Source organism: Cydia strobilella, chromosome 9 (genome assembly GCF_947568885.1).
Source record: "Cydia strobilella chromosome 9, ilCydStro3.1, whole genome shotgun sequence".
Taxonomy (NCBI): Eukaryota; Metazoa; Arthropoda; class Insecta; order Lepidoptera; family Tortricidae; genus Cydia; species Cydia strobilella.
Genome location: NC_086049.1, coordinates 7,982,648 through 7,995,576, shown reverse-complemented (window position 1 = coordinate 7,995,576; position 12,929 = coordinate 7,982,648). Strand labels below are relative to the sequence as shown.

Genomic DNA, 12,929 nt, shown 5'->3' with positions numbered 1-12,929 from the left:
TTAACAAAAGACGGACGTTGTTTAAGCCTCTATTTAAAACGGATATGCAGTGCAGTGTTATGGCAGTGTTTGACAGTTAACTTGACAGATATTAATTTGAGGTTAGTTTTCTGAAAACTTAATACAAACGTGACCTCACGTGTAAAAATTGATTCAGAAGTTTATTTCAAATGGTGTGAATTAGTGATTAATTGTAAATTTAACTTGAGTTCTCAAAATGGTACGCCATAATAATCAGCTGCCCAACAACCTCACGCAACTGCAAAATCTAATCAAAAGGGATCCAGAATCATATAAGGAAGAATTCAATCAACAATTGGCTCATTTTGAAACCACTTTGGAGATATTTAACCTTAATCCGACGCAATACAACAAGAAACTAGATGAACAATCTATGTTCCTAGCTCAAGTGGCCCAGTGTTATTTGGAAGACATGAAATTTTTTCCTCAGAAAATAATTGATATCTTAAAAAGTCACAACACGACTTTGCACAATGATATGCGTCTTGCATTGTGTAAATGTTTAATTTTACTGAGGAACAAAAACTTCATTACACCTTTTGATTTGTTGGAACTGTTTTTCAACTTACTGAAATGTCAAGACAAGCACCTGAGAGAATTCTTAAAAACTCATATCATAACAGATATTAAGAACATGAATATGAGGCATAAAGATATGAAATTTAATTCGACACTGCAGAACTTTATGTTTTCTATGCTGAGGAATTCTGATGCTAAAGCTGCAAAATTATCATTGGATATTTTAATAGAGCTTTATCACAAGAATATATGGAATGATCAGAAGACAGTTAACATAATTGCTGACATCGGATGTTTTTCCAAAGTAACTAAGGTAATGGTTGCTTCATTAAAATTCTTTTTGGGTCGAGATGAGGCCGAAAAGGAAGAGAACTCGGACAGTGAGGATGAAGTGGATCCAAGGGATACCATGATTGCCAATAAATTTAACAAAAAAACAAGGAAAAGAGATAAGATGGTAGAAAAAGTGAAGAAAGTTGCAAAGAAGTTAAAAAAGAAGAAGGAAAAAGCTCCTGTATTTAATTTCTCTGCACTGCACTTACTTAACAACCCACAAGGTTTTGCTGAGAAACTGTTCAAATTAATGGAGCCATCTAATGAAAGATTCGAAGTGAAACTCATGTGCCTTGATGTCATCTCAAGGCTTATTGGATTGCACAATTTGTTCTTGTTTAACTACTATCCATTCATTGCAAGGCTCTTGCTGCCACATCAGAGAGAAGTCACTAGAATACTTCAGTTTGCGGCCCAGGCTTCCCATGAACTGGTACCAGCTGAAATCATAGAACCAGTCATGAGGGCTATTGCAAATAATTTTATCACAGAAAGGAACTCCGCAGATGTTATGGCTGTTGGATTAAATGCAGTAAGAGAGATCTGTGCCCGCTGTCCTCTTGCTATCACAGAGGACCTGTTGAGAGATTTAGTACAGTATAAGAACTACAAAGAAAAATCTGTCATGATGGCTGCCAGATCACTCATTCAGCTCTACAGACAATCAATGCCCACTCTTCTGCACAAAAAAGACAGGGGAAGGCCAACTGAAGCTTCCTTAGAGCTAAAAACAAAGAAATATGGTGATATGGAGATTAAGGACTATGTGCCGGGCTCTGAAGTTCTTCTAGAAAAGAAGGATATCACTGAGGATGAGAAAAAGAAAAAGAAAGGAAACAAGAAAAAGGGTAATGAGTCTGATAGTGATGACTGGGTGGATGTTAATTCAGATGAGTCAGAAATTGATATATCTGACAGTGATGAAGATAGTGATGATGGAGAAGAAGAGGAAGAAGAGGTTGTCGAAGAAGAAGACAATGATGAAGATACAGGAAATAAAGATAACCAACCAAAAGGAAATAAAGCAAACATTGATAATGTAAACACTAGGAAAACATTAAAAGCCAAAAGAAAGTTAAATAAAGAAGATATTGCAGAGAAAGTTGAAACTGCGAGAAATATAGCAATGGAAACTATTTTCACTGATGAAGATTTTAAGAGAATTGATGCTGCACAGGTTAAGAAACATGTGAGTGGAGTAAAGAGAAACAAGAGTTTTGTAGAAGATGAAGAGGAGTCTGGAGAATTAGTCCAGCTCTCTGCTATTGAGAATATTCACAAAAAGAGGAAGCATGACAAAAATGCTAGATTGGAATCAGTTCTCAAGGGAAGGGAAGAGAGAGACAAATTTGGTTATAAAGATAGAAGGAAGAATATACATTGCTCTAAAACTAACCGAGAAAAGAGGAAAACTAAGAACTATCAAATGGTCAAACATAAAGCTAAGGGCAAAATCAAACGATCATTTAAAGACAAACAGATAGCTTTCAGAAATTATTTGATTAAGCAGAAGAAAATGAAATAACGAAAATTTTTACCTACCTTTTCTCAACTCTGTATTGTTTTCTTTAAAATATTTGTTGTTTCCTTTAAAAGTTTTTTTATTTAATTCCACGCGATCCATTTTATTTTGAAGGTGAAGGGTGAAGACTGTGAAATAATTAAACTATATTTGGTCAACCAAATCTAGTCACTAGGAAAAGGCGGCAAATTTAAAAAATGTAGGCGCGAAGGATGTCCCATAGAAAATTTGAATTTCGCGCCTTTTTCTACCCTGACAAGATTTGCTTGACAAACTATAAATATTTATCATTCGAACCACAGACCTAAAATTTATGCTTATGATTCGAACATAGATCTAGTTCTATAGATGTGCTATACGCGTGCGCCCATGAGGGACAGAACATACGCAATGCGACAAAATGAAAAGCCACGTTTTAAAGGGCCCTCCACACTCCGCGTAGTCTGGAGCGAACTTAACATTCCTGAAAACATACCAGAAACCACCTACGTAATTTGGTCGGCTTTTTATTTTATTTTAATGTATGGATGGTATAGATGGTATTTACTTCTACACTCCATATTTTAATGGACTAGGGCATTTGGTCGGCTTATTTGTTGCCCACCATGAACCATACTAAATTTACGGTGGGGATTTAAAAAAATGTGAGACTGTGACAAGGACAAACAATAATAACGCTTTCTCTGCTACTCCTACTGAAAGTTCCATAAGATCATCTCTCGGCTCTACCATACCATTTCCTCCGCTATGGTACGTCTATGCATTCAAAATTATCACTTTCCCAGCAAGTCCACCAACCAATATGATAAATCAACTTAAAATTGAGTCTTGTGGATAAAATGCAACTTATTAGCTATCGGTCATAGAAGATCAAAAAGTGCATTTTCAAACTCGTGTGGTGAATAAAAACTAAAAATGGAAATACTCAAATAAAAAGATTAATTTCGAACATGATTTGCAATAGTTTGGTCAGGGACTGTTTCATTTCAAACATAGACAGAGAGAATCATACTGTCTTTGTCTTACACTAGTACTAGCACCCAAAAGAAAGGGATAAGTACAGCTTTTTTAAAATCGCAAACCAAACTGTATAACGTATAAAGACCCTTATGTGTATTCGAAAATTAGAACGCAGCCTTTTATTTCTTATGTTGGCAGCCTCAGCCACCTGTCACTGTCATTAGCATCGTCATAATGTCATATTCTATTTTGTAAATGTCAACCCAAGTATGTTTTTTCACCAATCGTTTTAAAACATTTTGCTTCTTAAAGAATATCGGTTTCCTACAAACAACTTATTGCAAATACGTTAATTCGCTTCGAAGTGTTCTCTGACGAAAATAAAATAAGTAAATAACAGTGATTAAAAGTTTCTGGTCTTGTTGTACTATTATCGCAATGTTAAAGCCAAAGGCGTTGACTCAGGTCCTAAGCCAAGCAAACACGGGAGGAGTTGAAAACACATTGTACGTATCACGAATTAATAAGAAATGTTAGGTTGCTGGTTGCTCATAACCAATAAGTCCAATAACTATTTCTTATTAAAAAAGCTAAAGCTATGGCTTTCGGACGGAATTAAAAGATGTGTGCGGTTAGGTAGTTTATCATATGTATTATATCGTATAGAACGTATTATATATTATAACTATGGATGACTGTTAATATATTTGTTTTATTTTACATAAATCACATGCCCATGCTATATACTGTAGGTTATAGGTTTACCTGTCTTTTAGGAAACTAAATATTTTCTTTTATGCCGTTTAGTACAGCTTTGATGTCTACCGGTTCTCCAACTCTCCCTCAATTGCTCAAAGGTTAACTGGAAGAGATCCCTGAAAGGGATAAGTTCGCCTTTGTACAAATGATGCGTTTTTCTCTTGTTTTATGTTTATTTTTGTACAATAAAGAGTTTTACTACTACTACTACTTATTTTTTTTATTTTATTTACAGGTTGCTAAACCACCAAGGAGCTCTTTTGGCATATTCTGGATACAATGACAAAGATGCCAGAGTTACTGCTGCGATTGCGAGTAACGTGTGGTCTGCATATGAAAAAAACGGCAAAAATGTTTTCAAAGAAGACAAATTGCACTTAATATTGGTAGATTGTAATAATGGAAAAATTGCAATTACCCAAGTAGCTAATTTACTGCTGTGCTTATATGCCAAAGAATCTGTGGGATTCGGAATATTGAAAGAGAAGATTAATGCTATAGCACAGTATTTAGAGGGGCCTTTGAAACAAGTTGCTAACTCATAATATCTACTTGCCATTTTTAGACTTAAGTGTTTATCTATTACAATTTTTACATACACCTATTTCAAAAATAAAAATGCAAGTATCTTGACGATTATTTTATTATAATAATATCCAATTAAACATTGAATTACATTTTAACTGTATAAACGAAAAGTAATTTATCCCTGATTATATAGCCATCAAGTTGATGTCGCAAAATAAGTGCGAACGTGGCAGGCCCAGATGGAGATGGTGGGGCCAACTTAGACACCTTCATAATAACTAGCCAGGCCGGAAAAAGCTCAACAACGGGAGTCATCGAGGAGGGAAGGCCTTTGCCAAGCAGTAGGACACTATAACAGGCTATTAAAAAGTAGAAATAATGCCCTGTGTGAGCGTAGTGTACATTATACTCAATCATGTTTATCATTAAGGACAACTTTATGCACTTCTTCATATAATTTATGTTTTTCTCGGTTATGCACTCTTAACTCATGACTCAGCAGTTTCCGCCTGAAACAAAACAACAATATTTATACAGGGTGGAATTTCAAATAGGGCAATGAGGGCTAAAAATATGATAAACAAACTACAGAAATTTACACCAATGTCCTTAACTACAGTAAAATCTATAGATAATCCGGCACTTCAATGGTCTGGAATATCCAGTAATCGGGCACTAAACTTGGGATACAAATGACCATTTTATGTCCTAATTTACTATGTGCGTTTACATTTTCGCCCTTTAATGTCTTATATGGCGAAGTTCCAGATAAGAGTAGAATTTTCTTTGAATTTAGTACTTTAGTAAAAAGTATTTCTACAACATTACTAAAAAACACATCAATAATATGCAGATTTGCTCTAACTTCCATTAATCCGAATTTTTAGTGCCGGATTAGTGAGATTGTGCTGTAATGATAATTATCTGGGAGACCGAGCTTTGCTCGGAAAACATATAAAAACTCAAAAATGCGTTTTTCCCAAAGACTAGCTAGATCGATTTTGCGCCCCCAAAAACCCCCATATAGCAAATTTCATCCAAATCGTTAGAGTCGTTTCCTAGATTCCCGAAATATATATATATATATATACAAGAAGTTTGTTTAAAGGTATAAGATATTTGAACAAAGGCAAAATTTACTGCCTCGGACGAGATACAAACTCCCAACTGGTATGCCAGACTTTTAACCATTTTAGCAAACAGCATACATTTCCACCATATCCTTCAATGCTATTACTACCTTTAAGAATTAGTAAGCTGAATTTTTTTATTTATTGGAATGATGAATTCCAAACATGTTCTTAACATTTGGAAACAGATAATACAAATTCGAACTTATCTCTGTTTAATGTTACAGTAATACCTTACCTTGTCCATAAATCACGACCACAAATAGTGCATCTGTATCTAACATTTAAATGGGCAGCGTCGTAATGTTCCTGTAGTGATTTATTTAACCGAAATTGTTTCTTGCATTTACTACACTGTAACATAAATTATGAATGTCAAATTAACGAACAACGGCAATGTTTTGAATCTCTTAAAAGCCAAAAATGTGTCATGTTTTCAAGAAAATAATACGAATGATACAAATTAATCTTTAATTTTTAGGGTTCCGTACCCAAAGGGTAAAAACTATTACTAAAACTCAGCTGTCCGTCCGTCTGTCTGTCCGTATGTCACCAGGCTGTAGCTCAAGAACCGTGATAGCTAGACAGTTGAAATTTTAACAGATGATGTATTTCTGGTGCCGCTATAACAACAAATACTAAAAACATAATAAAATAAATATTTAAGTGGGGCTCCCATACAACAAACGTGATTTTTTTTGCCGTTTTTTGCGTATTGCGTACGGAACCCTTCGTGCGCGAGTCCGACTCGCACATGGCCGGTTTTTTTATCTAATGGCAATAGTGCCTATTCCTATTTAAAGGATCCAAAAATGAATATCAGATATTTGCATTTGCAAGCACATACAGCTCCAATGTATAATAATCATGCAACAATTTTACCTCAAACTTTTTACTAGAATGTGTCAGCTGATGTTTCCTCAAGTTGCTCGGGTTGACGAACTTTGCAGGACACTCGGAACACAAGTAGGGCCTCTCGCCTGTGTGTATCCTCATGTGAAGAGTTAGGTAAGCCTGCTGTTTGCCTTTATATGGACACAATGAGCAGGGGAAATTGCATTTGTCCGAGTGTAATAACCTGCAATAATTTATTTACATATTTTTTATTAGTAGACTAATTTTGATTTGTACCTTGGCCTGAGCAAGGGTGCGAATCTCCTCGCTTCGGGCAAACTCAGCTCCGTTCGGCTCAGCTTTGCTCCGAGCAATTATTAGGGTTGGCAGAACTTGTCGTCCCTTTGCGTGCACGACCACAGATAAGATAATGACATATACTAATACTACTCTTTGATAATGACTTGAATTTTGACAACCCTAAATAGCCGAAAGGGATAGTACCTATAGTAGTAGGTTTTTTAGGAAGTTTCCTTTCTGTACAGTAGTACTATTATTTAATCTGTGGCCTGAGCCTAGTTGACTTAAGGCATTCTCTACCAGTCACCCATAGGGCAAAACAGAAATTATCGAATGTGAGTGCAGTAAGTAAAATAATTAAATTAACTTTACACAAGTTTATGTACCATAACTTCTTAAGTTTTTACCAATTCAGGTCATTTTTGTATTGAAGATTACAAACATTTAAACTTACAAGTGATTCCTCAATGCCCCTGCTGTGTAGGATATTTTGCCACAAATGTGACAAGTGTACTTCTCAGTACGTAAATGTACAGTTTTCTTGTGTCTTCCCAAGTTGGAGACAAGTTTCCCACATATTGGACAAGGAGGACAAATGCAGTTTTGCTTAAGACGGTGCTCTTTCAGCAAATCCTGAAACCATTTAAACTTACAGCTCACATTTGATTTAATGAAGGACATGTTATGTTACAACATGTGTAGCTCTACTGTTAATTTAAGAATAATGAGCTATAAACTATCTATAGTTCGTTTTTTTTGCATTAGAAAGAAGGTGGGTCTTTTTATTAAAAAACAAGCCAAGTGCGAGTTGGACGCGCCCACCGAGGGTTCCGTACTTTTTAGTATTTGTTGTTATATACATCATTTGTGAAAATTTCAACTGTCTAGCTATTACGGTTCATGAGATACAGCCTGGTGGCAGACAGGCAGACGGACAGCGGAGTCTTAGTAATAGGGTCCCGTTTTTACCCTTTGGGTACGGAACCCTAAAAATCACTTTTGAAAAATAAGTCACAGCATATATGTTACAATAATTATAAATCATATATGATATTTTACATTCTTTTGGTTTCATAAGTAATGTAAACAAATTTTTTAAAAGCATTTTTCAATATTTTTCAAAAAAAAGACACACCATGACTGTTTACCTTTTTTCTAATGCTAAAGAAAACAAACTATAGCATTAATTTAATATTACAAATCAAAGAAACTAACCTTTGAATCAAATGTGAGGTCACACCTTTGACATTTTATTGTTTTCATAGATCTGTCTTTAATTCCTACATCAGTTTCTCGACCCCACACATTGACTTTCTTACTTTGACTACTCCCATGTTCTCTCTTAATAGTGAGCCGGCTGGATCTTCTTTCCATCATTTGATTAATGATTAGGGTGAAATCATGCTTCACGATTGAGGCGGCATGATTGTCTAAGCATACAAAATCAAAGTTAGAATTGTAGAGCTAGAAAATTGGGAGACTTAACCAAATTACACAAAAAGGTATACTCACAAGCTTTTTTGGATTGTGTTTGGCGAAACAATGAATCTGAAGCCTCACATTTTTTCTTAAAGGTTAAGGCCACTTTCAGTTCTTCTAAGCAATTCTTACAGATATATTTCGGGTAAGAATCTGTAATACTTACCTAAAAGTATTTTTCTTTTTAATAAATAAGTATATTATTTAAAAAAAGTGTTGACCGCAAAAAAACACTTCCACTCACCCAAGTATGAGATACTGTTCTAATTGCACACGAAATATTAATTCCATCAATTTTGCCTGTGATAGGTATGTCGGCAGGGCTAGTGCAGACTCTGCAAATCATCTCATTCGGAAATACAATCTCGTCACTAAAACAAAGAAACCCATAACAAATGCAAAGCCCTTTAAACTGTTTCCAAATTACTAATATAAAGAGCTTCATGTTAGAATAATATAAACATACGATTTTCTTAATGAAAACTGTGATTGCTGATTTTCGTATTCATCCTCGCGTTTTTGTTTAATGGACTTCCATAAAACATATTCTGCTAGCTGAATTGAGCTCATTGCAATAGTTAAAAATTTTATTTACTCGTTTTCTTAAATATAAGAGTAATATTTACAAAATAATCAATAACAAGTGATGAAATTTTTTACAAGGCCCCCAGTATTCTTGTTCTTGACTCTTGAGACAAATTGAAATTGACAATCCATATAACTATGGATCATATCCCCCATGACATGAGCTGTCAGGCTCCTGCATAGATGGTAGGATCCTATAGATGTTGCCATACGCGTGCGCGAGGGACAGAACATACCCTAGTGAGTATTATAGTTTGTCAAGGGACTGTCTCATTTCAAACATAGACAGAGAGAATCATACTATCTTTGTCTTACACTAGTACTAGCACCCAAAAGAAAAGGATGAGTATAGTTTTTTTTGTTCCTATTTACTGACAAGATTTGCTTGACCAACTATATATTCTTTGCTAGTGAGTTTTATAAGCTTAACGGACTCGCATCCAGGCCAATAGGCCATAATTGTTTTTAAAAAAAAAGTGACTGATGGGAGATGGTTGAATCAGATTTTTCTTATTATTGTTTATTGCTGAAACTACTTGCATTTTAAGACCTATTATTGTAATCCTGTATGATGAATTTATCCGATGAAAGCAACTTCGGAAATGGCCTTTTATATGTGGGATTTAATCAAGACCAAGGTAAGTAAAAGTTGCATGTTTGAATTACATTATCTTGTCGGTTTTTTACTGTTATATTGTAATAGCTTTTTTCGTTATTTATTTAGGATGTTTTGCTTGTGGAACTGAGAATGGGTTTCGAGTGTTTAACAGCGACCCTCTTAAAGAAAAAGAACGTCAAAATTTTGCCGAAGGAGGTCTTTCTTACGTCGAAATGCTGTTTAGATGCAATTATATGGCCTTAGTCGGCGGAGGGAAGACGCCCGTCTATCCGCCGAACCGAGTCATTATATGGGACGACTTGAAGAAGGACTCTGCTATATCCCTTGACTTCAACAGTCCAGTGAAAGCTGTGAAATTGAGAAGAGATAGAATTGTTGTTGTTTTGGGTAAGTAGTTTATCAGTAACCTCTTATCAGTGATTGAAATAGCATTGTTTCCGTGAGATAAATGTATCCTCTGTCTTTGCAGAGAATTTAATTAAGGTTTACACATTCACTGCACAGCCCCAGATGCTGAATGTTTTTGAGACCTGTCAGAATCCCAAAGGTCTGTGTGTTGTCTGCCCAAACAGCAACAATGCTGTTCTTGCTTATCCCAGCCGCAAAACAGGCCATGTGCAAGTAAGTGATATCAATATGCAAATGCTTAGTAAGTATCTTAGTTCAGTGTACCCATTTTAATATAATTATCTTTTATTATACAATTTGAATTCCTCCTTCTGTAGCTGTAAGAGTATGTAGATATAGTACAGAATGATGCTAACATGTCTTATTTTTCGATTAGTTGGTAGAATTGAGCAGTCATGCTAGCACAAGCAGCTCTCCCGATGGACATCTAATTGCTGCCCATGAAGCTCCCCTCAGTTGTCTCTCACTGAATGTGGGTGGAACCCGGCTGGCCACTGCTTCCACAAAAGGCACACTTATTAGAGTTTTTGATACAGCCACTGGACAGAAATTAGCTGAATTAAGAAGAGGTGCTCATCAGGTGAGACATATGTTTTATTTACCTCACTCTTTGTATTAAGAGCACAATCCGTGACTTTTCACATTATACTTCACATTCACCTTTCCCTAATTGTTTACTTTTAACCCTCCACATACAAGGTGGGGGGGGTGTGGGGTATTACAGACCCCAGGCTCTGGTTTGGGTTGAAAAAGGAAGAATAAGTATTATTTTCTTCTCAAAAATAGGAAAAATTATTACACATTGCTTCACAATAATATTTTCCACCTGGTATGTGGAGGGTTACTACGTGTTTTTGTACAATAAAACGTTTACTAGCACTACTACTTTTTATGACATGTGCCTACTTTACTTTTAAAAAGTTTGAGATGCTGTGCGGCATTTGCTAATCACATTCTTTGGTGTAATCTTTTTAGTTTTTTTTTCTATTACAAGTTTCTATTGATATTCAAAACACTTGGAAGCAGTAATTTCATAATTAACTTCTACTACATATGGACAGTAACATAACAATTTTATTCTTGTTTATTTCTATAATGATAACTTGTATCACATGAGTTATTACTGTTATGACTAATAATTAAGTCAGAAGGTGCCATTTTTCTCATTACAAAGTTATTTAATTATTGTTATTGCTCATGGTGGTATAAAATTAAGCTCTCTGTGTTCTAAAAGATTACTTTCGAAGAATGCATGAAAATTTGAAATTACAAGTAGAGTTTATTATAATATTAGTATATTTCAGGAGTGCCTTTTCAAAAGGGCTTAATTTTATATAGTGTTTATAGAGAAACTAGCGACCCGCCGGGGCTTCAAACGGGTGCAATGCTGATGTATTATACATATAAACCTACCTCTTGAATCACTCTTATCTATTAAAAAAATGCATTAAAATCCGTTGCGTAGTTTTAAAGATCTAAGCATACATAGGGAGAGACATCCATCCAGACAGCAGGAAGCGACTTTGTTTTATACTATTTAGTGATAAGCCCTTTTGAAAAGACTCCTTATTTGTATGTACCTAAGTTTAGAGTATTTTCTATTAATTTCAGGCAACTATTTACTGCATAAACTTCAACCACACTAGTACCAATTTGTGTGTAACTTCAGACCACGGCACAGTTCATGTGTTCAGTCTAGAAGATGAAAAGTTAAACAAGCAGTCCAGCTTAGCGACGGTAAACTTTCTGCCTAAATACTTCTCAAGCAACTGGAGTTTCTGCAAGTTTACAATACCAAATGGCCCACCATGTATTTGTGCATTTGGTGTAGACAAGAGCTCTATTGTTGGTAAGTACTCACCTTCACTCGTGAGGCGAATAATACTTTTAAAATCATTACAAAATAACTTATTTGAAGGAGCGATTTACGAAATAAGGTCTGTTTTACTCACACAACCCCAAATGCCACGTTTTTAACATAAGAAATTTCTTTTATCAGTTCCCTCATAATACATCAACGTGAAGTCAAAGATACTTCAGAAAGTAAATCATTTCTATGTTGTCCTCAAATGTCATTGCGGGTCAGGTCATGAAAAGGGCAGGGTAAATGGGTAGTGCAGTTAAGACGGTTATAATAAATTCTCTCAAAAACATGCAATATTTAGATTTTTTGAACTAACACAAGTTGTTTTATTAATTTCAGTGATCTGTGCTGATGGCTCCTATTACAAATACAAGTTTAACGAAAAGGGCGAGTGTACACGAGACGTGTACGCGCAGTTCCTTGAGACTTCAGAAGACAGGTAAACAAAGTAGGAATTAAACTATTTAAGAAATTATATTGTGATTATATGCTGTTTTCCTTTTGATATAATGTTAATTTCGAGTTTATTTGCCAACAAGAACACACACTCTTGACAATTTTTGATTTGCCAAAGGTTTCATTGGAATGTTAAGTAAGTATAAAGTTGAAAGAGTTTGTGCACTTGATGCCAGAGTACTTTGTATGTTTATATGTTATTGGTGAAACGTGATCAAATGAATTTTATAACTTGAAAATAATAATTGTTTATATTATTCACGCGACATCACTATCATTGTCATCATGTTGTACATCATCTAAATCTAAAAGTGTTATAGATCTCCAAAAGAACTTTATCAGTGTGACTGATTTGTATTGACTTTATTAAATTTTTTATCGCGATGTTGTAACGGATTTAACGGTCTTGAAATCATCTCATGATCTGTAACTAAATAAAATATTGCTTATCTTGAAAGTGACTTGCTTCTTTATTGCTGTGAGGGAGCCTAGCCAAAATGACAATAGTACATCGACAAACACCAAAAAAAAAGGAAAATATATATATTGGGATGACAGATGGTAAGAAAAGTCACGTGACTGTTTCCATACATTATTTAAGTTTCGATTGGC

At 35.0% G+C, this 12,929-nt stretch overlaps 4 protein-coding genes across 4 annotated transcripts; 3 read left to right on the top strand and 1 right to left on the bottom strand.

Moving 5' to 3' along the window:
• Positions 1 to 111: 111 nt before the first annotated feature.
• LOC134744203 (protein SDA1 homolog) lies at positions 112 to 2,468 on the top strand. Its single transcript, XM_063677921.1, has one exon. It carries the CDS (start codon positions 218 to 220, stop codon positions 2,396 to 2,398), a length of 2,181 nt encoding a protein of 726 aa, XP_063533991.1. The 5' UTR covers positions 112 to 217; the 3' UTR covers positions 2,399 to 2,468.
• Positions 2,469 to 3,617: 1,149 nt separating this feature from the next.
• LOC134744202 (ragulator complex protein LAMTOR2 homolog) lies at positions 3,618 to 4,748 on the top strand. The gene is made up of 2 exons (XM_063677920.1): positions 3,618 to 3,861; positions 4,350 to 4,748. Exons 1-2 carry the CDS (start codon positions 3,794 to 3,796, stop codon positions 4,657 to 4,659), a joined length of 378 nt encoding a protein of 125 aa, XP_063533990.1. The 5' UTR covers positions 3,618 to 3,793; the 3' UTR covers positions 4,660 to 4,748.
• Positions 4,749 to 4,780: 32 nt separating this feature from the next.
• Positions 4,781 to 9,093, bottom strand: LOC134744201 (zinc finger protein 726-like). Its single transcript, XM_063677919.1, has 8 exons — positions 8,852 to 9,093; positions 8,630 to 8,756; positions 8,419 to 8,551; positions 8,122 to 8,336; positions 7,361 to 7,539; positions 6,655 to 6,850; positions 6,011 to 6,126; positions 4,781 to 5,151 (listed from the first exon to the last, which is right to left on the bottom strand). The coding sequence occupies exons 1-8, from the start codon at positions 8,953 to 8,955 to the stop codon at positions 5,052 to 5,054; spliced, it is 1,170 nt and encodes a 389-aa protein (XP_063533989.1). The 5' UTR covers positions 8,956 to 9,093; the 3' UTR covers positions 4,781 to 5,051.
• Positions 9,094 to 9,443: 350 nt separating this feature from the next.
• Positions 9,444 to 12,774, top strand: LOC134744242 (WD repeat domain phosphoinositide-interacting protein 3). The gene is made up of 6 exons (XM_063677990.1): positions 9,444 to 9,608; positions 9,695 to 9,976; positions 10,059 to 10,210; positions 10,374 to 10,577; positions 11,609 to 11,846; positions 12,201 to 12,774. Exons 1-6 carry the CDS (start codon positions 9,539 to 9,541, stop codon positions 12,302 to 12,304), a joined length of 1,050 nt encoding a protein of 349 aa, XP_063534060.1. The 5' UTR covers positions 9,444 to 9,538; the 3' UTR covers positions 12,305 to 12,774.
• The last annotated feature ends 155 nt before the right edge of the window (positions 12,775 to 12,929 follow it).